This window comes from Haemorhous mexicanus, chromosome 6 (assembly GCF_027477595.1).
Source record: "Haemorhous mexicanus isolate bHaeMex1 chromosome 6, bHaeMex1.pri, whole genome shotgun sequence".
Lineage (NCBI taxonomy): Eukaryota > Metazoa > Chordata > Aves > Passeriformes > Fringillidae > Haemorhous > Haemorhous mexicanus.
Genome location: NC_082346.1, coordinates 57,837,018 through 57,859,806, shown reverse-complemented (window position 1 = coordinate 57,859,806; position 22,789 = coordinate 57,837,018). Strand labels below are relative to the sequence as shown.

Here is a 22,789-nt window from a genome sequence, read left to right as displayed (position 1 = left end):
ATATTTGTACGGGCAGATAGATAGATACATATAGAAACCACTGTTTACTGTATTATTTTTCAAGGAATGAAATTCTTCAGAAATCCATAATTACAGTCCATTTGTTTTAAGTAATTTCTGCCTGAAATTGCATATTTTTATAATCTTCAGCACTTTTATATATAAAGTAGATGCTTGTAATAAAAAGAACATTTTTCTACATGTTTTATGGTATGTTTTTATTTTCTGTTGCACCTATATTTAGGTTACTTCTAATCTTCTGACTACTATTTGTTCTTTTAGGAAAAAGAACTCAGTGAGAGCATTCCTGAAGAAACACCTCATGTTTCAGGAAAATCCATTTCAGAAGAAGACAGGGAAACATTAATTGTAAGCCAAAGAGTAGGAAGAAGTAAGAGACCTAAAAAAGATAGATTATCATGGCCAAAATTTCAATCAATCAAAAATAAAAAGATATTGAGGCACAGAAGATCTCATAGTACATCAGATGCATATGAGCCTGCTTTGCAGGATATTTCCCCTACAAGCACAGACACAGAGTCTCAATTTCCACAAGAGGTCCATACCAAAGAGAAAAAAGGAAGCCAAAGGAAGCTGAAGTTCCCTAGCATTGGATTCAGAATGCACAGATCCAAACCAGAACCACAAGAGAAGCAAAAAAAAGAAATAAAAACAACACTGATCTCTGAAAGAGAAAAAATACATCAATATGATATAAGCCTGGAAAATCCCGAAATTTTAACTGTTGAATATACCACATCTCCTGCTTATGAAATGAAAACAGGGGAGGGACATGAAACTTTAACAAAAGACTTAAAAGAAATTAAAAATGGCATTCCGTCTCATGTAAAACAATGCCCTGAAGTTGAAATAAGCATTAAAAAAGACAAGGAAGCAACATCAAAATTTAGTGTACCTGAAGTACCAGACATAACAACAGAGATACCAAAGCCTAGTTTAGAAACTGCTGATCTGAAAGTAAGCCCAACTAAAAAATCACCAGAAGCCTCATCAAAATCCCGAAAAAAGAAACAGAAGGGAACAGCAGATAAAAAAGATGGAGAAAGTGGAATTAACATAGACTTGATGGGTCCCAGTACTAAGGGATCTGTACAGGTAAAAGGCCTAGAAATTGGCACTGCTAAAGCAGAATTACAGACATCTGAAACACTGCAAACAGGAGAAAAAAAAGCAGAAGAAGACACACAAATGATAAATATTCAGAAAATAAATTACGGAATTTCAGTGCCCAAAAGAAAAGAGACAGAGGCTGACACTACCAAACAGGGAAGTGACGTTCCACAGTCAGTACCAGAAAAAACAGCTGATATGACTTCAGAGGAGAGCAGGAATTTCAATGTGAAAACTCTTATGCCAGATGAAGAATCGGACATATCTACTTGGAAAATACAAATGCCATCATTCAAAGTGGCCAAAGCACCTAAAACAGACATAAAAATAACAAGAGAAGAAAGCAAAGAGGACACAGAAGATAGGGTAAAAAAGGAAAGGATGGAGGAAGATGGCATTCCCACAAATGACAAAGCCTTAAACATAGAAATTGGAATGAAGAGAGGAGAAAAAGATATAGAGGGCAAAGAAAGCAAATTCAGATTGCCAAAGTTAAAATTCCCTACATTTACCTGGTCAAGTGCCAAGGAAGAAACAGCCCAACCTGAAGCACAAATAAGTGACAGGGAAGTAAAAGTGAAAACCCTGGAAAACACGGGAGAACCTCAAGTAAGTGGACCAGCAGAAAAAATTAGGATTCCAAGTGCTGAAACGGAAATAGTAATATCCATAGGAAAAATGGATGAAAATGATGACAAACAAAAATCTGAAGGCCAGATGCCGAGTCCGAAAAAAGCAACTATAAAATCACCCCAAATGGAAATTAAAACTGGGGACACAAAAGGAAAAATGAGGATTTCAAAAACAGATATTGAAATAGAAAACAGGGAAATGAAAAAAAAATCAAAAGATGAAATTTTAGAAATTACACCACCTAAAATCGAAGCTCCGAAGGTGGACATCAGCCTGCCATCCATCGACGTATCACTGCCACAGGCTAGCGTCAACCTGCAGGCGCCTGAGACCACCCTTAGCCTTGAAGGAGAAGCCAAAGTCCCAGAGAAGGAGGCTGCCAAGACCAAGGACGGCAAGTTCAAGATGCCCAAGTTCGGCATGCCTTCCTTTGGCTGGTCCAGCAGCAGAGAGGCCAAGGGCAGCGTGGCCGCAGAGGTGGACGTCAGCCTGCCAGAGGCTCAAGTGACGGTGCCTTCTGGAGCCACCGAAGTGGAGGTGACATTGCCCGTGGCCGAAATCCAAGCGCCCGGTGTGGAGGTGACTGTCGAAACGGGCAAGGTAGCAGCAGAGGGTGAGAAAGGCCGATTCAAGATGCCCGACGTCAAGATGCCCAGCGTCAAGCTGCCCAAAATGAAAGCTCCCCAGGCGCAGGTCAGCCTGCCCAAGGCCGAGGTCTCGCTGCCCAAAGCCCCGGAGGGCGAAGTCGCCCTGCAGGGCCCCGAGGCCGAAGCCAGCCTGGAGGTGGCCGCTGGCAAAGCGGAGGGCGGCGGTATGAAAATACACATGCCCAAAGTCAAGGTGCCCAGCGTGGTCTTCTCCAAGCCCACCGTCAAGTCTCCCAAACTGGACGCAGATGTCAGCCTCCCACAGGCAGAGCTCAAGGCCACCGACACCGACATCACTGTCACGGCCCCAGACGTCAAGATGCCCTCCGTCGAAGGCTCCCTCGAGCTCCAGGCGCCTGACGTTGACCTCAAAGCGCCCTCTGCCGAAGGCAAGCTGGAGCTGGAAGGCACGGGCCTGAAAGGCAAGCTCAAGATGCCCAAGTTCGACAAGCCCAAATTCACAGTGTCCTCGCCCAAGGGTGAGGCGCCCACAGCTGAGGTCAGCCTGCCCAGCGCTGAGGTTGAGCTCCCCTCCGCCACCATGACGGCCGCAGGGGAGGGCACCGGCGTGAAGCTGGAGAAGCCCTCCCTCAAGATGCCCAAAGCTGACATCAAAGCTCCCAAGGTGGACATCAGCCTGCCCTCCGTCGAGGTCACTCTTCCACAGGCCAGCGTCGACCTGCAGGCGCCTGAGGCCACCCTTAGCCTTGAAGGAGAAGCCAAAGTCCCAGAGAAGGAGGCCGCCAAGACCAAGGACGGCAAGTTCAAGATGCCCAAGTTCGGCATGCCTTCCTTTGGCTGGTCCAGCAGCAGAGAGGCCAAGGGCACCGTGGCCGCAGAGGTGGACGTCAGCCTGCCAGAGGCTCAAGTGACGGTGCCTTCCGGAGCCACCGAAGTGGAGGTGACATTGCCCGCGGCCGAAATCCAAACGCCCGGTGTGGAGGTGACCGTCGAGACGGGCAAGGTAGCAGCAGAGGGTGAGAAAGGCCGATTCAAGATGCCCGACGTCAAGATGCCCAGCGTCAAGCTGCCCAAAATGAAAGCTCCCCAGGCGCAGGTCAGCCTGCCCAAGGCCGAGGTCTCGCTGCCCAAAGCCCCGGAGGGCGAAGTCGCCCTGCAGGGCCCCGAGGCCGAAGCCAGCCTGGAGGTGGCCGCTGGCAAAGCGGAGGGTGGCGGTATGAAAATACACATGCCCAAAGTCAAGGTGCCCAGCGTGGTCTTCTCCAAGCCCACCGTCAAGTCTCCCAAACTGGACGCAGATGTCAGCCTCCCGCAGGCAGAGCTCAAGGCCACCGACACCGACATCACTGTCACGGCCCCAGACGTCAAGCTGCCCTCTGTCGAAGGCTCCCTCGAGCCCAAGGCGCCTGACGTCGACCTCAAAGCGCCCTCTGCCGAAGGCAAGCTGGAGCTGGAAGGCACGGGCCTGAAAGGCAAGCTCAAGATGCCCAAGTTCGACAAGCCCAAATTCACAGTGTCCTCGCCCAAGGGTGAGGCGCCCACAGCTGAGGTCAGCCTGCCCAGCGCTGAGGTTGAGCTCCCCTCCGCCACCGTGTCGGCCGCAGGGGAGGGCACCGGCGTGAAGCTGGAGAAGCCCTCCCTCAAGATGCCCAAAGCTGACATCAAAGCTCCCAAGGTGGACATCAGCCTGCCCTCCGTCGACGTCACTCTTCCACAGGCCAGCGTCGACCTGCAGGCGCCTGAGGCCACCCTTAGCCTTGAAGGAGAAGCCAAAGTCCCAGAGAAGGAGGCCGCCAAGACCAAGGACGGCAAGTTCAAGATGCCCAAGTTCGGCATGCCTTCCTTTGGCTGGTCCAGCAGCAGAGAGGCCAAGGGCAGCGTGGCCGCAGAGGTGGACGTCAGCCTGCCAGAGGCTCAAGTGACGGTGCCTTCCGGAGCCACCGAAGTGGAGGTGACATTGCCCGCGGCCGAAATCCAAGCGCCCGGTGTGGAGGTGACCGTCGAGACGGGCAAGGTAGCAGCAGAGGGTGAGGAAGGCCGATTCAAGATGCCCGACGTCAAGATGCCCAGCGTCAAGCTGCCCAAAATGAAAGCTCCCCAGGCGCAGGTCAGCCTGCCCAAGGCCGAGGTCTCGCTGCCCAAAGCCCCGGAGGGCGAAGTCGCCCTGCAGGGCCCCGAGGCCGAAGCCAGCCTGGAGGTGGCCGCTGGCAAAGCGGAGGGCGGCGGTATGAAAATACACATGCCCAAAGTCAAGGTGCCCAGCGTGGTCTTCTCCAAGCCCACCGTCAAGTCTCCCAAACTGGACGCAGATGTCAGCCTCCCACAGGCAGAGCTCAAGGCCACCGACACCGACATCACTGTCACGGCCCCAGACGTCAAGCTGCCCTCCGTCGAAGGCTCCCTCGAGCTCCAGGCGCCTGACGTTGACCTCAAAGCGCCCTCTGCCGAAGGCAAGCTGGAGCTGGAAGGCACGGGCCTGAAAGGCAAGCTCAAGATGCCCAAGTTCGACAAGCCCAAATTCACAGTGTCCTCGCCCAAGGGTGAGGCGCCCACAGCTGAGGTCAGCCTGCCCAGCGCTGAGGTTGAGCTCCCCTCCGCCACCGTGACGGCCGCAGGGGAGGGCACCGGCGTGAAGCTGGAGAAGCCCTCCCTCAAGATGCCCAAAGCTGACATCAAAGCTCCCAAGGTGGACATCAGCCTGCCCTCCGTCGACGTCACTCTTCCACAGGCTAGCGTCGACCTGCAGGCGCCTGAGGCCACCCTTAGCCTTGAAGGAGAAGCCAAAGTCCCAGAGAAGGAGGCCGCCAAGACCAAGGACGGCAAGTTCAAGATGCCCAAGTTCGGCATGCCTTCCTTTGGCTGGTCCAGCAGCAGAGAGGCCAAGGGCACCGTGGCCGCAGAGGTGGACGTCAGCCTGCCAGAGGCTCAAGTGACGGTGCCTTCCGGAGCCACCGAAGTGGAGGTGACATTGCCCGCGGCCGAAATCCAAACGCCCGGTGTGGAGGTGACCGTCGAGACGGGCAAGGTAGCAGCAGAGGGTGAGAAAGGCCGATTCAAGATGCCCGACGTCAAGATGCCCAGCGTCAAGCTGCCCAAAATGAAAGCTCCCCAGGCGCAGGTCAGCCTGCCCAAGGCCGAGGTCTCGCTGCCCAAAGCCCCGGAGGGCGAAGTCGCCCTGCAGGGCCCCGAGGCCGAAGCCAGCCTGGAGGTGGCCGCTGGCAAAGCGGAGGGCGGCGGTATGAAAATACACATGCCCAAAGTCAAGGTGCCCAGCGTGGTCTTCTCCAAGCCCACCGTCAAGTCTCCCAAACTGGACGCAGATGTCAGCCTCCCGCAGGCAGAGCTCAAGGCCACCGACACCGACATCACTGTCGCGGCCCCAGACGTCAAGCTGCCCTCCGTCGAAGGCTCCCTCGAGCTCCAGGCGCCTGAGGTAGACCTCAAAGCGCCCTCTGCCGAAGGCAAGCTGGAGCTGGAAGGCACGGGCCTGAAAGGCAAACTCAAGATGCCCAAGTTCGACAAGCCCAAATTCACAGTGTCCTCGCCCAAAGGTGAGGCGCCCACAGCTGAGGTCAGCCTGCCCAGCGCTGAGGTTGAGCTCCCCTCCGCCACCGTGACGGCCGCAGGGGAGGGCACCGGCGTGAAGCTGGAGAAGCCCTCCCTCAAGATGCCCAAAGCTGACATCAAAGCTCCCAAGGTGGACATCAGCCTGCCCTCCGTCGACGTCACTCTTCCACAGGTCAGCGTCGACCTGCAGGCGCCTGAGGCCACCCTTAGCCTTGAAGGAGAAGCCAAAGTCCCAGAGAAGGAGGCCGCCAAGACCAAGGACGGCAAGTTCAAGATGCCCAAGTTCGGCATGCCTTCCTTTGGCTGGTCCAGCAGCAGAGAGGCCAAGGGCACCGTGGCCGCAGAGGTGGACGTCAGCCTGCCAGAGGCTCAAGTGACGGTGCCTTCCGGAGCCACCGAAGTGGAGGTGACATTGCCCGCGGCCGAAATCCAAACACCCGGTGTGGAGGTGACCGTCGAGACGGGCAAGGTAGCAGCAGAGGGTGAGAAAGGCCGATTCAAGATGCCCGACGTCAAGATGCCCAGCGTCAAGCTGCCCAAAATGAAAGCTCCCCAGGCGCAGGTCAGCCTGCCCAAGGCCGAGGTCTCGCTGCCCAAAGCCCCGGAGGGCGAAGTCGCCCTGCAGGGCCCCGAGGCCGAAGCCAGCCTGGAGGTGGCCGCTGGCAAAGCGGAGGGCGGCGGTATGAAAATACACATGCCCAAAGTCAAGGTGCCCAGCGTGGTCTTCTCCAAGCCCACCGTCAAGTCTCCCAAACTGGACGCAGATGTCAGCCTCCCGCAGGCAGAGCTCAAGGCCACCGACACCGACATCACTGTCGCGGCCCCAGACGTCAAGCTGCCCTCCGTCGAAGGCTCCCTCGAGCTCCAGGCGCCTGACGTCGACCTCAAAGCGCCCTCTGCCGAAGGCAAGCTGGAGCTGGAAGGCACGAGCCTGAAAGGCAAGCTCAAGATGCCCAAGTTCGACAAGCCCAAATTCACAGTGTCCTCGCCCAAGGGTGAGGCGCCCACAGCTGAGGTCAGCCTGCCCAGCGCTGAGGTTGAGCTCCCCTCTGCCACAGTGACAGCCGCAGGGGAGGGCACCGGCGTGAAGCTGGAGAAGCCCTCCCTCAAGATGCCCAAAGCTGACATCAAAGCTCCCAAGGTGGACATCAGCCTGCCCTCCGTCGACGTCACTCTTCCACAGGCTAGCGTCGACCTGCAGGCGCCTGAGGCCACCCTTAGCCTTGAAGGAGAAGCCAAAGTCCCAGAGAAGGAGGCCGCCAAGACCAAGGATGGCAAGTTCAAGATGCCCAAGTTCGGCATGCCTTCCTTTGGCTGGTCCAGCAGCAGAGAGGCCAAGGGCACCGTGGCCGCAGAGGTGGACGTCAGCCTGCCAGAGGCTCAAGTGACGGTGCCTTCCGGAGCCACCGAAGTGGAGGTGACATTGCCCGCGGCCGAAATCCAAACGCCCGGTGTGGAGGTGACCGTCGAGACGGGCAAGGTAGCAGCAGAGGGTGAGAAAGGCCGATTCAAGATGCCCGACGTCAAGATGCCCAGCGTCAAGCTGCCCAAAATGAAAGCTCCCCAGGCGCAGGTCAGCCTGCCCAAGGCCGAGGTCTCGCTGCCCAAAGCCCCGGAGGGCGAAGTCGCCCTGCAGGGCCCCGAGGCCGAAGCCAGCCTGGAGGTGGCCGCTGGCAAAGCGGAGGGCGGCGGTATGAAAATACACATGCCCAAAGTCAAGGTGCCCAGCGTGGTCTTCTCCAAGCCCACCGTCAAGTCTCCCAAACTGGACGCAGATGTCAGCCTCCCGCAGGCAGAGCTCAAGGCCACCGACACCGACATCACTGTCGCGGCCCCAGACGTCAAGCTGCCCTCCGTCGAAGGCTCCCTCGAGCTCCAGGCGCCTGAGGTAGACCTCAAAGCGCCCTCTGCCGAAGGCAAGCTGGAGCTGGAAGGCACGGGCCTGAAAGGCAAACTCAAGATGCCCAAGTTCGACAAGCCCAAATTCACAGTGTCCTCGCCCAAAGGTGAGGCGCCCACAGCTGAGGTCAGCCTGCCCAGCGCTGAGGTTGAGCTCCCCTCCGCCACCGTGACGGCCGCAGGGGAGGGCACCGGCGTGAAGCTGGAGAAGCCCTCCCTCAAGATGCCCAAAGCTGACATCAAAGCTCCCAAGGTGGACATCAGCCTGCCCTCCGTCGACGTCACTCTTCCACAGGTCAGCGTCGACCCGCAGGCGCCTGAGGCCACCCTTAGCCTTGAAGGAGAAGCCAAAGTCCCAGAGAAGGAGGCCGCCAAGACCAAGGACGGCAAGTTCAAGATGCCCAAGTTCGGCATGCCTTCCTTTGGCTGGTCCAGCAGCAGAGAGGCCAAGGGCACCGTGGCCGCAGAGGTGGACGTCAGCCTGCCAGAGGCTCAAGTGACGGTGCCTTCCGGAGCCACCGAAGTGGAGGTGACATTGCCCGCGGCCGAAATCCAAACGCCCGGTGTGGAGGTGACCGTCGAGACGGGCAAGGTAGCAGCAGAGGGTGAGAAAGGCCGATTCAAGATGCCCGACGTCAAGATGCCCAGCGTCAAGCTGCCCAAAATGAAAGCTCCCCAGGCGCAGGTCAGCCTGCCCAAGGCCAAGGTCTCGCTGCCCAAAGCCCCGGAGGGCGAAGTCGCCCTGCAGGGCCCCGAGGCCGAAGCCAGCCTGGAGGTGGCCGCTGGCAAAGCGGAGGGCGGCGGTATGAAAATACACATGCCCAAAGTCAAGGTGCCCAGCGTGGTCTTCTCCAAGCCCACCGTCAAGTCTCCCAAACTGGACGCAGATGTCAGCCTCCCGCAGGCAGAGCTCAAGGCCACCGACACCGACATCACTGTCGCGGCCCCAGACGTCAAGCTGCCCTCCGTCGAAGGCTCCCTCGAGCTCCAGGCGCCTGACGTCGACCTCAAAGCGCCCTCTGCCGAAGGCAAGCTGGAGCTGGAAGGCACGAGCCTGAAAGGCAAGCTCAAGATGCCCAAGTTCGACAAGCCCAAATTCACAGTGTCCTCGCCCAAGGGTGAGGCGCCCACAGCTGAGGTCAGCCTGCCCAGCGCTGAGGTTGAGCTCCCCTCCGCCACCGTGACGGCCGCAGGGGAGGGCACCGGCGTGAAGCTGGAGAAGCCCTCCCTCAAGATGCCCAAAGCTGACATCAAAGCTCCCAAGGTGGACATCAGCCTGCCCTCCGTCGACGTCACTCTTCCACAGGCCAGCGTCGACCTGCAGGCGCCTGAGGCCACCCTTAGCCTTGAAGGAGAAGCCAAAGTCCCAGAGAAGGAGGCCGCCAAGACCAAGGACGGCAAGTTCAAGATGCCCAAGTTCGGCATGCCTTCCTTTGGCTGGTCCAGCAGCAGAGAGGCCAAGGGCACCGTGGCCGCAGAGGTGGACGTCAGCCTGCCAGAGGCTCAAGTGACGGTGCCTTCCGGAGCCACCGAAGTGGAGGTGACATTGCCCGCGGCCGAAATCCAAGCGCCCGGTGTGGAGGTGACCGTCGAGACGGGCAAGGTAGCAGCAGAGGGTGAGAAAGGCCGATTCAAGATGCCCGACGTCAAGATGCCCAGCGTCAAGCTGCCCAAAATGAAAGCTCCCCAGGCGCAGGTCAGCCTGCCCAAGGCCGAGGTCTCGCTGCCCAAAGCCCCGGAGGGCGAAGTCGCCCTGCAGGGCCCCGAGGCCGAAGCCAGCCTGGAGGTGGCCGCTGGCAAAGCGGAGGGCGGCGGTATGAAAATACACATGCCCAAAGTCAAGGTGCCCAGCGTGGTCTTCTCCAAGCCCACCATCAAGTCTCCCAAACTGGACGCAGATGTCAGCCTCCCGCAGGCAGAGCTCAAGGCCACCGACACCGACATCACTGTCACGGCCCCAGACGTCAAGCTGCCCTCCGTCGAAGGCTCCCTCGAGCTCCAGGCGCCTGACGTCGACCTCAAAGCGCCCTCTGCCGAAGGCAAGCTGGAGCTGGAAGGCACGGGCCTGAAAGGCAAGCTCAAGATGCCCAAGTTCGACAAGCCCAAATTCACAGTGTCCTCGCCCAAGGGTGAGGCGCCCACAGCTGAGGTCAGCCTGCCCAGCGCTGAGGTTGAGCTCCCCTCCGCCACCGTGACGGCCGCAGGGGAGGGCACCGGCGTGAAGCTGGAGAAGCCCTCCCTCAAGATGCCCAAAGCTGACATCAAAGCTCCCAAGGTGGACATCAGCCTGCCCTCCGTCGACGTCACTCTTCCACAGGCCAGCGTCGACCTGCAGGCGCCTGAGGCCACCCTTAGCCTTGAAGGAGAAGCCAAAGTCCCAGAGAAGGAGGCCGCCAAGACCAAGGACGGCAAGTTCAAGATGCCCAAGTTCGGCATGCCTTCCTTTGGCTGGTCCAGCAGCAGAGAGGCCAAGGGCACCGTGGCCGCAGAGGTGGACGTCAGCCTGCCAGAGGCTCAAGTGACGGTGCCTTCCGGAGCCACCGAAGTGGAGGTGACATTGCCCGCGGCCGAAATCCAAGCGCCCGGTGTGGAGGTGACCGTCGAGACGGGCAAGGTAGCAGCAGAGGGTGAGAAAGGCCGATTCAAGATGCCCGACGTCAAGATGCCCAGCGTCAAGCTGCCCAAAATGAAAGCTCCCCAGGCGCAGGTCAGCCTGCCCAAGGCCGAGGTCTCACTGCCCAAAGCCCCGGAGGGCGAAGTCGCCCTGCAGGGCCCCGAGGCCGAAGCCAGCCTGGAGGTGGCCGCTGGCAAAGCGGAGGGCGGCGGTATGAAAATACACATGCCCAAAGTCAAGGTGCCCAGCGTGGTCTTCTCCAAGTCCACCGTCAAGTCTCCCAAACTGGACGCAGATGTCAGCCTCCCGCAGGCAGAGCTCAAGGCCACCGACACCGACATCACTGTCGCGGCCCCAGACGTCAAGCTGCCCTCCGTCGAAGGCTCCCTCGAGCTCCAGGCGCCTGACGTCGACCTCAAAGCGCCCTCTGCCGAAGGCAAGCTGGAGCTGGAAGGCACGAGCCTGAAAGGCAAGCTCAAGATGCCCAAGTTCGACAAGCCCAAATTCACAGTGTCCTCGCCCAAGGGTGAGGCGCCCACAGCTGAGGTCAGCCTGCCCAGCGCTGAGGTTGAGCTCCCCTCTGCCACAGTGACAGCCGCAGGGGAGGGCACCGGCGTGAAGCTGGAGAAGCCCTCCCTCAAGATGCCCAAAGCTGACATCAAAGCTCCCAAGGTGGACATCAGCCTGCCCTCCGTCGACGTCACTCTTCCACAGGCTAGTGTCGACCTGCAGGCGCCTGAGGCCACCCTTAGCCTTGAAGGAGAAGCCAAAGTCCCAGAGAAGGAGGCCGCCAAGACCAAGGATGGCAAGTTCAAGATGCCCAAGTTCGGCATGCCTTCCTTTGGCTGGTCCAGCAGCAGAGAGGCCAAGGGCACCGTGGCCGCAGAGGTGGACGTCAGCCTGCCAGAGGCTCAAGTGACGGTGCCTTCCGGAGCCACCGAAGTGGAGGTGACATTGCCCGCGGCCGAAATCCAAGCGCCCGGTGTGGAGGTGACCGTCGAGACGGGCAAGGTAGCAGCAGAGGGTGAGAAAGGCCGATTCAAGATGCCCGACGTCAAGATGCCCAGCGTCAAGCTGCCCAAAATGAAAGCTCCCCAGGCGCAGGTCAGCCTGCCCAAGGCCGAGGTCTCGCTGCCCAAAGCCCCGGAGGGCGAAGTCGCCCTGCAGGGCCCCGAGGCCGAAGCCAGCCTGGAGGTGGCCGCTGGCAAAGCGGAGGGCGGCGGTATGAAAATACACATGCCCAAAGTCAAGGTGCCCAGCGTGGTCTTCTCCAAGCCCACCATCAAGTCTCCCAAACTGGACGCAGATGTCAGCCTCCCGCAGGCAGAGCTCAAGGCCACCGACACCGACATCACTGTCACGGCCCCAGACGTCAAGCTGCCCTCCGTCGAAGGCTCCCTCGAGCTCCAGGCGCCTGACGTCGACCTCAAAGCGCCCTCTGCCGAAGGCAAGCTGGAGCTGGAAGGCACGGGCCTGAAAGGCAAGCTCAAGATGCCCAAGTTCGACAAGCCCAAATTCACAGTGTCCTCGCCCAAAGGTGAGGCGCCCACAGCTGAGGTCAGCCTGCCCAGCGCTGAGGTTGAGCTCCCCTCTGCCACCGTGACGGCCGCAGGGGAGGGCACCGGCGTGAAGCTGGAGAAGCCCTCCCTCAAGATGCCCAAAGCTGACATCAAAGCTCCCAAGGTGGACATCAGCCTGCCCTCCGTCGACGTCACTCTTCCACAGGCCAGCGTCGACCTGCAGGCGCCTGAGGCCACCCTTAGCCTTGAAGGAGAAGCCAAAGTCCCAGAGAAGGAGGCCGCCAAGACCAAGGACGGCAAGTTCAAGATGCCCAAGTTCGGCATGCCTTCCTTTGGCTGGTCCAGCAGCAGAGAGGCCAAGGGCACCGTGGCCGCAGAGGTGGACGTCAGCCTGCCAGAGGCTCAAGTGACGGTGCCTTCCGGAGCCACCGAAGTGGAGGTGACATTGCCCGCGGCCGAAATCCAAACACCCGGTGTGGAGGTGACCGTCGAGACGGGCAAGGTAGCAGCAGAGGGTGAGAAAGGCCGATTCAAGATGCCCGACGTCAAGATGCCCAGCGTCAAGCTGCCCAAAATGAAAGCTCCCCAGGCGCAGGTCAGCCTGCCCAAGGCCGAGGTCTCGCTGCCCAAAGCCCCGGAGGGCGAAGTCGCCCTGCAGGGCCCCGAGGCCGAAGCCAGCCTGGAGGTGGCCGCTGGCAAAGCGGAGGGCGGCGGTATGAAAATACACATGCCCAAAGTCAAGGTGCCCAGCGTGGTCTTCTCCAAGCCCACCGTCAAGTCTCCCAAACTGGACGCCGACGTCAGCCTCCCGCAGGCAGAGCTCAAGGCCACCGACACCGACATCACTGTCACGGCCCCAGACGTCAAGCTGCCCTCCGTCGAAGGCTCCCTCGAGCTCCAGGCGCCTGACGTCGACCTCAAAGCGCCCTCTGCCAAAGGCAAGCTGGAGCTGGAAGGCACGGGCCTGAAAGGCAAGCTCAAGATGCCCAAGTTCGACAAGCCCAAATTCACAGTGTCCTCGCCCAAAGGTGAGGCGCCCACAGCTGAGGTCAGCCTGCCCAGCGCTGAGGTTGAGCTCCCCTCTGCCACCGTGACGGCCGCAGGGGAGGGCACCGGCGTGAAGCTGGAGAAGCCCTCCCTCAAGATGCCCAAAGCTGACATCAAAGCTCCCAAGGTGGACATCAGCCTGCCCTCCGTCGACGTCACTCTTCCACAGGCCAGCGTCGACCTGCAGGCGCCTGAGGCCACCCTTAGCCTTGAAGGAGAAGCCAAAGTCCCAGAGAAGGAGGCCGCCAAGACCAAGGACGGCAAGTTCAAGATGCCCAAGTTCGGCATGCCTTCCTTTGGCTGGTCCAGCAGCAGAGAGGCCAAGGGCACCGTGGCCGCAGAGGTGGACGTCAGCCTGCCAGAGGCTCAAGTGACGGTGCCTTCCGGAGCCACCGAAGTGGAGGTGACATTGCCCGCGGCCGAAATCCAAACGCCCGGTGTGGAGGTGACCGTCGAGACGGGCAAGGTAGCAGCAGAGGGTGAGAAAGGCCGATTCAAGATGCCCGACGTCAAGATGCCCAGCGTCAAGCTGCCCAAAATGAAAGCTCCCCAGGCGCAGGTCAGCCTGCCCAAGGCCGAGGTCTCGCTGCCCAAAGCCCCGGAGGGCGAAGTCGCCCTGCAGGGCCCCGAGGCCGAAGCCAGCCTGGAGGTGGCCGCTGGCAAAGCGGAGGGCGGCGGTATGAAAATACACATGCCCAAAGTCAAGGTGCCCAGCGTGGTCTTCTCCAAGCCCACCGTCAAGTCTCCCAAACTGGACGCCGACGTCAGCCTCCCGCAGGCAGAGCTCAAGGCCACCGACACCGACATCACTGTCACGGCCCCAGACGTCAAGCTGCCCTCCGTCGAAGGCTCCCTCGAGCTCCAGGCGCCTGACGTAGACCTCAAAGCGCCCTCTGCCGAAGGCAAGCTGGAGCTGGAAGGCACGGGCCTGAAAGGCAAGCTCAAGATGCCCAAGTTCGACAAGCCCAAATTCACAGTGTCCTCGCCCAAGGGTGAGGCGCCCACAGCTGAGGTCAGCCTGCCCAGCGCTGAGGTTGAGCTCCCCTCCGCCACCGTGACGGCCGCAGGGGAGGGCACCGGCATGAAGCTGGAGAAGCCCTCCCTCAAGATGCCCAAAGCTGACATCAAAGCTCCCAAGGTGGACATCAGCCTGCCCTCCGTCGACGTCACTCTTCCACAGGCCAGCGTCGACCTGCAGGCGCCTGAGGCCACCCTTAGCCTTGAAGGAGAAGCCAAAGTCCCAGAGAAGGAGGCCGCCAAGACCAAGGACGGCAAGTTCAAGATGCCCAAGATCGGCATGCCTTCCTTTGGCTGGTCCAGCAGCAGAGAGGCCAAGGGCAGCGTGGCCGCAGAGGTGGACGTCAGCCTGCCAGAGGCTCAAGTGACGGTGCCTTCCGGAGCCACCGAAGTGGAGGTGACATTGCCCGCGGCCGAAATCCAAGCGCCCGGTGTGGATTTGACTGTCGAGACGGGCAAGGTAGCAGCAGAGGGTGAGAAAGGCCGATTCAAGATGCCCGACGTCAAGATGCCCAGCGTCAAGCTGCCCAAAATGAAAGCTCCCCAGGCGCAGGTCAGCCTGCCCAAGGCCGAGGTCTCGCTGCCCAAAGCCCCGGAGGGCGAAGTCGCCCTGCAGGGCCCCGAGGCCGAAGCCAGCCTGGAGGTGGCCGCTGGCAAAGCGGAGGGTGGCGGTATGAAAATACACATGCCCAAAGTCAAGGTGCCCAGCGTGGTCTTCTCCAAGCCCACCGTCAAGTCTCCCAAACTGGACGCAGACGTCAGCCTCCCGCAGGCAGAGCTCAAGGCCACCGACACCGACATCACTGTCGCGGCCCCAGACGTCAAGCTGCCCTCCGTCGAAGGCTCCCTCGAGCTCCAGGCGCCTGACGTCGACCTCAAAGCGCCCTCTGCCGAAGGCAAGCTGGAGCTGGAAGGCACGGGCCTGAAAGGCAAGCTCAAGATGCCCAAGTTCGACAAGCCCAAATTCACAGTGTCCTCGCCCAAGGGTGAGGCGCCCACAGCTGAGGTCAGCCTGCCCAGCGCTGAGGTTGAGCTCCCCTCCGCCACCGTGACGGCCGCAGGGGAGGGCACCGGCGTGAAGCTGGAGAAGCCCTCCCTCAAGATGCCCAAAGCTGACATCAAAGCTCCCAAGGTGGACATCAGCCTGCCCTCCGTCGACGTCACTCTTCCACAGGCCAGCGTCGACCTGCAGGCGCCTGAGGCCACCCTTAGCCTTGAAGGAGAAGCCAAAGTCCCAGAGAAGGAGGCCGCCAAGACCAAGGACGGCAAGTTCAAGATGCCCAAGTTCGGCATGCCTTCCTTTGGCTGGTCCAGCAGCAGAGAGGCCAAGGGCAGCGTGGCCGCAGAGGTGGACGTCAGCCTGCCAGAGGCTCAAGTGACAGTGCCCTCAGGATCTGCCATTGTGGATGTGACATTTTCTGACTCTGAGATGCAAGCGCCCTGCTTTGATGCTCCCCTTGATTCTTCCTCTTTTAAAGTGGAGGACGATTGCAAATCTAAAACTTCTGTATTTAGAATGCCTAAAATTTCTCTTTCTAAGAGTTTCAAACCTCATGCACAAAGCCAATCTGGATTTGATGTTTCTGTTACAGAAACTCTTTGTTATTCTTTAACAGAGGATACTTCTTCTGTACCTTCTGAGAGTGTTGAAACTAAGCGTTTTTCTGACGTTAAAGGGGAGAGTGTATCTAAAAGTCCCAAATTCAGAGTTCCTAGCATTGGTTTTTCTAAATCTGAAATGACTTCATCTAAAATTGCTCTGGAGTCCTCATTACAAAAGGGGGATGTTACTCTTACTAAATATCAAATTAATCTAACAGAATCGGAATCAAAATTAGCTTCTCTTGGTGATGAAAATCTTTCAGATTTTGAAATTTTAAGTGAAGAAGTTTCTGAGGATCAAGGACGTTTTAAGCTAGAGGGCAAAACCACATCTGCTGAAATATCTTTGGTTGACACAGAGGTCACAGTTAAAATTCCTAAATTCCGAAAACCAAAATTCAGAATTCGATCTAAGGGAAAGGCATCTGAAAGTGACGTTGATTCCAACATGCAATCTGACATTTGTAAGGGAAGGATAACATCTGATATGACTGGTCCTGATATTGAAAAAACAGCTCAAATCCCTGATGCCCATCTTGGTGTAAAGTTGCATAAACCTTCACTTGAAGTTGTTCTGGATGCACCAACAATGGATGCAGATCTCTCACCCATGGAGGCTCCCTTGCCAAACTTAGAAGTAGAAATCCATGGCCCAGATTTAGAGTGCAAGGCAGAACAGGAAGTGGTTACAGGAGAAAAGGGTACTGAGGAGAAAGAAAACAAATTTAAATCATCAAAATTCAAACTGCCTTCATTTAGGTGGTCACCAAAGAAAGAAGCTATTGCTCCTTCTCCTGTTGAGGAACATCTGGAAGGACCCACTTTGTCTACCTTATCTGGAGACATGGGATCTGAATTAACTTTACCTACTCCTGAGAATCAATACCTTCATGAAGAATTTGATACAACAGAAAAAGATGGTGAAAAGGCCAAAACCAAGAAGTCCCAATTTACCATGCCAAAGATCTCATTCCCCAAAATTAAGGGTCAGAAAGTACAGGTCTCTCTGCCTGTACTAGAAACTGATGTTTCTGGACCCAAAGAAGAAAAAGAAGGTGTTTCTGTTCAGAAATCTGAGAAAGGAAGTAGTGGAGAAGTTGCAGGACTGGGCATAAAAGTGCCTAAAGTTACAGTCCCAACTTCAGAATTTTCCAAACCAGAAGCCAAAGCTCCCAAAGTAGAGATGCATATTAGCATGCCTACAGGTGAGGTCAAAGTTCCTACCTGTGAAGGAGATGATCTGACTCTGAAATCGGCTGCTGCTAATGCCAGCCTCTCCACCTCAGATGTTAAGATGATACCTGAAGGTTTGCTTGAGGTGAAAAGTCCTGACATAAGTGTTGAAAGAAAATCAAGTGAAATTGCTGTGGGTGATGTAGAGATAAAAGCTGAAGGTTCTGAAGCAAAAACAAAAATGTCTAAATTCCAAATGCCAAAGGTAGGAATTACACTTTCTAAAGGGAAAGGGTTGGAAAAGGATGTTGGCCAATCCAAATCAGAAGTCAAGGTTCCCCAACTAAAAGCAACAGTAGAAATATCTGACATTGCTGTTGAAGCACCAGACTCGAAGGTAGAATGTGGTACAGAAACAAGGATTTACAGTCCTGAAGCCAAAATTACCAAAACTGACAGTAAGACATCAGAGGCTGATGTTCACCTCCCATCAGCTGACATTCCTTTTCCAAAAACAGACAGTGATATTCAGGATTCAGATGCAGCAGTAAAGATCAAGGGGGAAATAAAGCAAGATGGAGAAGGAGAAGAGAAGGAGGGACATTTCAAAATGCCCAAATTCAAACTTCCGTCCTTCAGTTGGTCACCAAAGAAGGAAGCAAGTGTTAAATCTGATTCTAGAGCAAATTTGGAAGACCAAAAGGTTGCTGTCATGTCAAGAAGAATAGACACAGAAGTGAAAGAAACTGCAGCTTATGATCAAGGTAGTGGGGCAGACCTTGATCTGGAAATATCTGCAGGAAAAGTTGAACAAAAAAGTCCAGTTAAAAAGCCTCAATTTGTCATGCCTAAAATTTCACTCTCCAAGATAAAGGTTCCAAAATCTCAAAAAGCTGAAGTTGATGCTACTCTTCCTAAAACAGAAATAGAGGGTGATGATTCTATTAAGATACCTGATATAGAAAAAAGTCATCCTGAAGGGACTGACGAAGGGGCACAAATCAGCATAAAACTGGCTGACACTAGAGTCCACACTCTGGAGTTTTCCAGAGTAGAAACTGAAGCCTCTAAATCTGAAATAACAATCAGCTCAGCAAAGATTGATGCTTCTTTGACTCCCTCAGAGGGGAGCTTTCAACAGGTTGACTTAAAAATAAGTTCTGCCAATGAATGTAACATTCAAAAAACAGGTACTAAGCTCCCCAAAGGAGAAGCTTCAGTTGATTTGAAGAGCCCTGATATATTGACAGAAAGCTCATCAGTTGTGGATGGAAGAAAAGTGAAATTGGAAGGTCCTGAAGGGAAGATTAAAATGCCCAAATTCCAGAAGACAAAGTTTGGAATCTCCCGAATAAAAGGGAAAGTCCCAGAGACAGAGATCAGCTCTCCAAAAATAGAAGCTGAGCTACCCCAACTAAGAACAACAAATGAAATTGCTGACATTGCTGTGGGAGTTCCCGCATCAGAACTTATATCTGATATGTCAGATCCTGGAGGAGTTGATGGTAAGATAAAAACACCCCAAGCTCTGACAGGTGGCATTGAAGATGCAAAGGTAGACATAAGCACCCGGTCAGTGTCTAAACCAAAGACAGAGGGAGTTTGTGAGAGTCTTGAGGAGCAGGAAATCAAATTAAAAGAACATGAAATAAAAGCTGAAGAAGTTCAGACTGAAGAACATCAGGGATGGTTTAAAATGCCAAAATTCAGAATATCTGCATTTGGCAGGTCATCCTTAAAGGAACAAAAAAGTGATGCCGATATTGAAAGAAGTATGGAAAAAGCTCAGGCAAGTATTCCTTCTGCTAAAGTACAAACTGAAACAAGTGTTCCTGAAAATACCTTCTCATTACCACATGCAGTTGCTGAAATTACTATTGGAAAAGAAGGGATTCAAAAATTAGGAGATTCTGTGAAGATGTCTAATGTTAGCTTGCCAGAAATTGAAGGACATATTTCATTACCCGCAGAAAGAACAGATAGTAGAGTGAGTCTTCCAAAAACTGAAACTTATGCAGACGTAGTTAAGCGCAGTGCTGAAGGACATACTTCAGAAATCACAGTGTCTGCAGCAGAATTGTCTAAATCATACCCAAGTGCTTCAGAAACTGACAAAGACAGGAGTTCAGCAAATAGGTTTCCTATGTGTACTCTGACATCTCCAGATCATAAAGGCAAATCACAGGATATAAATGTCCAAAAGGTAGAAAGTTCTATGAAGTTAGAGACATCAGGGGTAGGATGCAAGCCATCATCAGCTGAAATTACTCTGGATGCAACACAGAAGAAAATAGATGTTAATCTTCCAAAGGAAAAGCTAGATATTCAAAACAAAGAGGCAGCAATCAAAAAAGGAAAGATAAAGGGCGAGGTGAAAATTACAGGAAAAGACAGTGAAGAAAGTCAGTTAAAAAGGACTATGTGTGAATGGTCTACAACAAAAGGATCAGAAGATGGTACTTATGTTACTGCTAAACTGGAAGATCTAAAGGTAGAAGTTCCGACATTGAAGACAGATGTTAAAATTACTGGAGTAGATCCTGAAATGAAATTTTGCGTGAAAAGTGTTGAAAAGGATGTGTCTGCAGGAGTGGAAGTGCAAGTAGAAGACAGAGCAGAAACAAGTAAAATTAAAGCATACAAGTTTAAGATTCCAAGGTTTGGAATGTTGCATTCTGAAATCAAGGGGTTTGAAGATGATACCAGTTTGCCAAAGTCAGAAGCTGATTCAGCACCTCAAAGTGAAAGAGACACTGCAGAAATGCAGTTACAAAAACCAGAAGGATTGATTGGCCTGAAAAGTCCAGGTCTAGATCATATAGAAGCATCTGCCAGAATAACAGGGGAAACAGTGGACCAAACACAAGGTGTCCCAGAAGTAAGTGTAAGAATTCCCAAACTAAAAATACCAAGATTCACTTTCAGAACTCCCCCAATTGAAGCTGATGTTTTACTGTCAAAAGTAGTAACAGATCCAAAGGGATCTAGTACTGACATTGAAATAGTGCAACTGCAAGCAAGCTCTGCTATCCCTGAAGAAACACAGGGAGCTGTAGAGGGAGGTATTCAAAAAGCAAAAAGCAAAATTTTAACACTGACTGAACCTGACATTAAAACAGCACAAATGACAGCTACCATAGAGTCCTCCCTTTCAAGTGCAGGACAAGACATTCATTGGTCTTACATAGAGGGCCAAGAAGTAAGTGAAAAAGTAGAACCTGAACATGTTGCTATTGAGCGGTGTGAAATTTATACTACTGAAATACTGAAAGAATCAGAGATTCTGTCATCAGAGGTCAAAACTGCTGCTTTGGGATTCTCATTGCTCAAGGCCAAGTTGCCTGAATCACACAGTGATTTAGATGTGCTGGTCCAGCAGCCATCTCCAGCAGGAGATGCATCAGTGAGAAAACCTACAGGTGCTGGTGAAAGCTTTGGAGTAGCAGCACAGAGAACTGGCAGTGCTGAGCTTAAACTATCTGACAAACCTCACCATGGGTCTGAAGAATCTAGAGGAAAAGTAAGTTTGTCAAAGTTAAAAACATCTGCTGCTGAAGTAAAGGGTTCCAGTAAACTTGAAGAGAGTTTTCCTGGTAAATCACCAGAGGAAATAATTGCAGCTCCTCTCTCTGAAAATGAAGATGTAGTTGAAGCAGTGGAAGGTGAAGAAAAAGACATAACCAATGAGAAAGAAAAGACTGATAGTAAAAGATCTCCTGGAAGATTTAAATTTTGGCTTCCAAGTATTGGCTTTTCATCTTCTGGGGATGAAACAAGGACAGATGTAAAAGCAGAAATAAAAAAGTCAGTTCCAGAAGATGTGAAACCTGCTGACACATCAGATGATTCCTCTAAGCAGGCTGAAAAAGCTGGATGGTTTAGATTGCCCAAGCTTGGTTTCACATCTCCTTCCAAAAAGGCTAAGTCTGTTGACAAAGAAGAGGTGGGTCATAAAGAGGGGAGACTCTCAGATGAAGATAGCCCAACAGATAAGCCAGATGTGTTTTTTGATGCACAAGAGAGCTTATCACCTAAAGAAACAGGAGAAGGTGAAAAAGCTGAAACTGACGGGGCCTCATCTATTGTGACATCTTCAGCAAGAACTGAACTAATATTGTTGGAGGAAGAAAAAGATAGTAAATCTAATATTTCTGGAGATACAGCCAAATGAAGGTTGCATTTTCTCAATCCTCAATGAAAACAAAATCATCCACAGAAGAGAATGTTTTCCTAATTTTCTGCTAACTGAAAATTAAAACCCAAGGTTGGTATTCATGAAAACACTTGAACAAATTTTCAAGTACATGGATGTGCTAGATTGTACACTAATAAAAATAATTATTTTTTCATATCTACCCCAAGGGCAACAATTATGACAGGTGCAGATGAGCCCATAGGTTGAGCAAAGTGTGAGTAGATACCAGAACCATGAAAGTAAATCATTGAAAGGCTGAATGATACCAAAAGACTTGTTAAAGAGGCTTCTCAAAACACACCAGTTATATTTGGATTACAGATTATTTTCAGAATGGGCTCTAAACTAGTATTATGAGGACTATACTTACCTGTTTAGATTTTGGAACTTTCTGATCTACTTTTGCTTTGTTATTAAAACATTTTTTCTTTATTCCAGCTAAGGTAGTATGTATATTCCACAAACATTTTAAAATGTAAAATAAAAATTAAATATTAGTGTAGAGAGATTAATGCTTTGCCTCTTCCACTCTTTTCATTTTTTTACTATTTTGTAGAGAGACTAATGCTTTGCTTCTTCCTCTCTTTTCATTTTTTTTATTATTGTGGCAGGTCATATTTAGCCTTACAATAATTTAAAAAAAAGAACAGCAAAAACCAACAGAATAATTTCAAGACCAAAAAACATGTAACTAAATCATGTTTGTAAGATACCAGAATAAAACATGCTTACAAAGAATATTATTCAAATGTGGATAAATAAATTTTAATGTATATACTTATGGGATAGTTAAATGCTTAGAATGATCTGCCACACCGGTGGAATTGCTTCAGAGATTTTCTGGGAAAGGAGGTGTATATAATTATTTGCTCCTTTGTTTATATTAATGCTTCTCTCAAGTACACAATGAAAACCAGGGTGCATATGTGACAGCCTTCACATGTACCATTAAAACACCGTCTGTATTCTTAATTCACAATAAACTCACTATATGAATAATAACTTGAGTAGCGTGAGTTACTGACATTTCTGATTTGGGAAATCCCAGCTTAAATTTGCAAAAGTTTGCATGTACTTCATGTACTTAATGGCAGCACAGTTCCTTAATGTAAGGGTAATGGAGACTTTTCACTCAGAGTTGAATCATAGAATATGTTGAGTCAGAAGGAACCTGTCAGGATCCTTGAATCCCTCTCCTGGCCCTGCACAGGACACCCCAAGACTCCCACCATGTGCATGAGAGCATTGTCCAAAGGTTTCTTGGACTCTGTCAGGCTTGGGGCTGTGACCACTGCCCTGGGGGTCTGTCCCAGTGCTCAAACACCCTTTGGGTGAAAAACCTTTTCCTAACATCCATCCTAAATCCCTCATGACTCAACTCCAGACATTTCCTCAGGTCCTGTCACTGGCCATGAGAGTGAAGAGATCAGCACCTGCCTCTCTGCTTCCCCTCATGAGGATTTGAAGGCCACACTGAGCTCTTCCTCAGTCTCCTCCAGGCTGGACAGACCAAGTGACTTCAGCCACTCCTCATACAGCTTCTCCTTCAGACCCTTCATCATCCCTGGGGCCTCCTTTGGATGCTCTCTAATGTCCCTTTCTTTACTTTGGCACCCAAAACTTCTCACAGGACTCCAGGCAAGGCTGCCCCAGCACAGAGCAGAACAGGACAATCCCCTCAAATACAAAAACATTTTACTGGGAGGCTTTACTCACTAGTTCCCCAAGCAACCTGAAGTCAGCTCTCCTCCTGTCCAGAGTTGAAGTTTTGCTGTCCCTTTTC

At 53.2% G+C, this 22,789-nt stretch overlaps 1 protein-coding gene across 1 annotated transcript in view; it reads left to right on the top strand.

The window, feature by feature from the left end:
* Positions 1-22,008, top strand: part of AHNAK2 (AHNAK nucleoprotein 2) — a 62,338-nt gene extending 40,330 nt beyond the window's left edge. The window contains exon 7 of the mRNA XM_059850466.1: positions 283-22,008. Coding sequence (XP_059706449.1) covers positions 283-20,982 — 20,700 coding nt within the window. The 3' untranslated portion in view covers positions 20,983-22,008. The remainder of the gene's footprint in view (positions 1-282) is intronic.
* Positions 22,009-22,789: the final 781 nt, after the last annotated feature.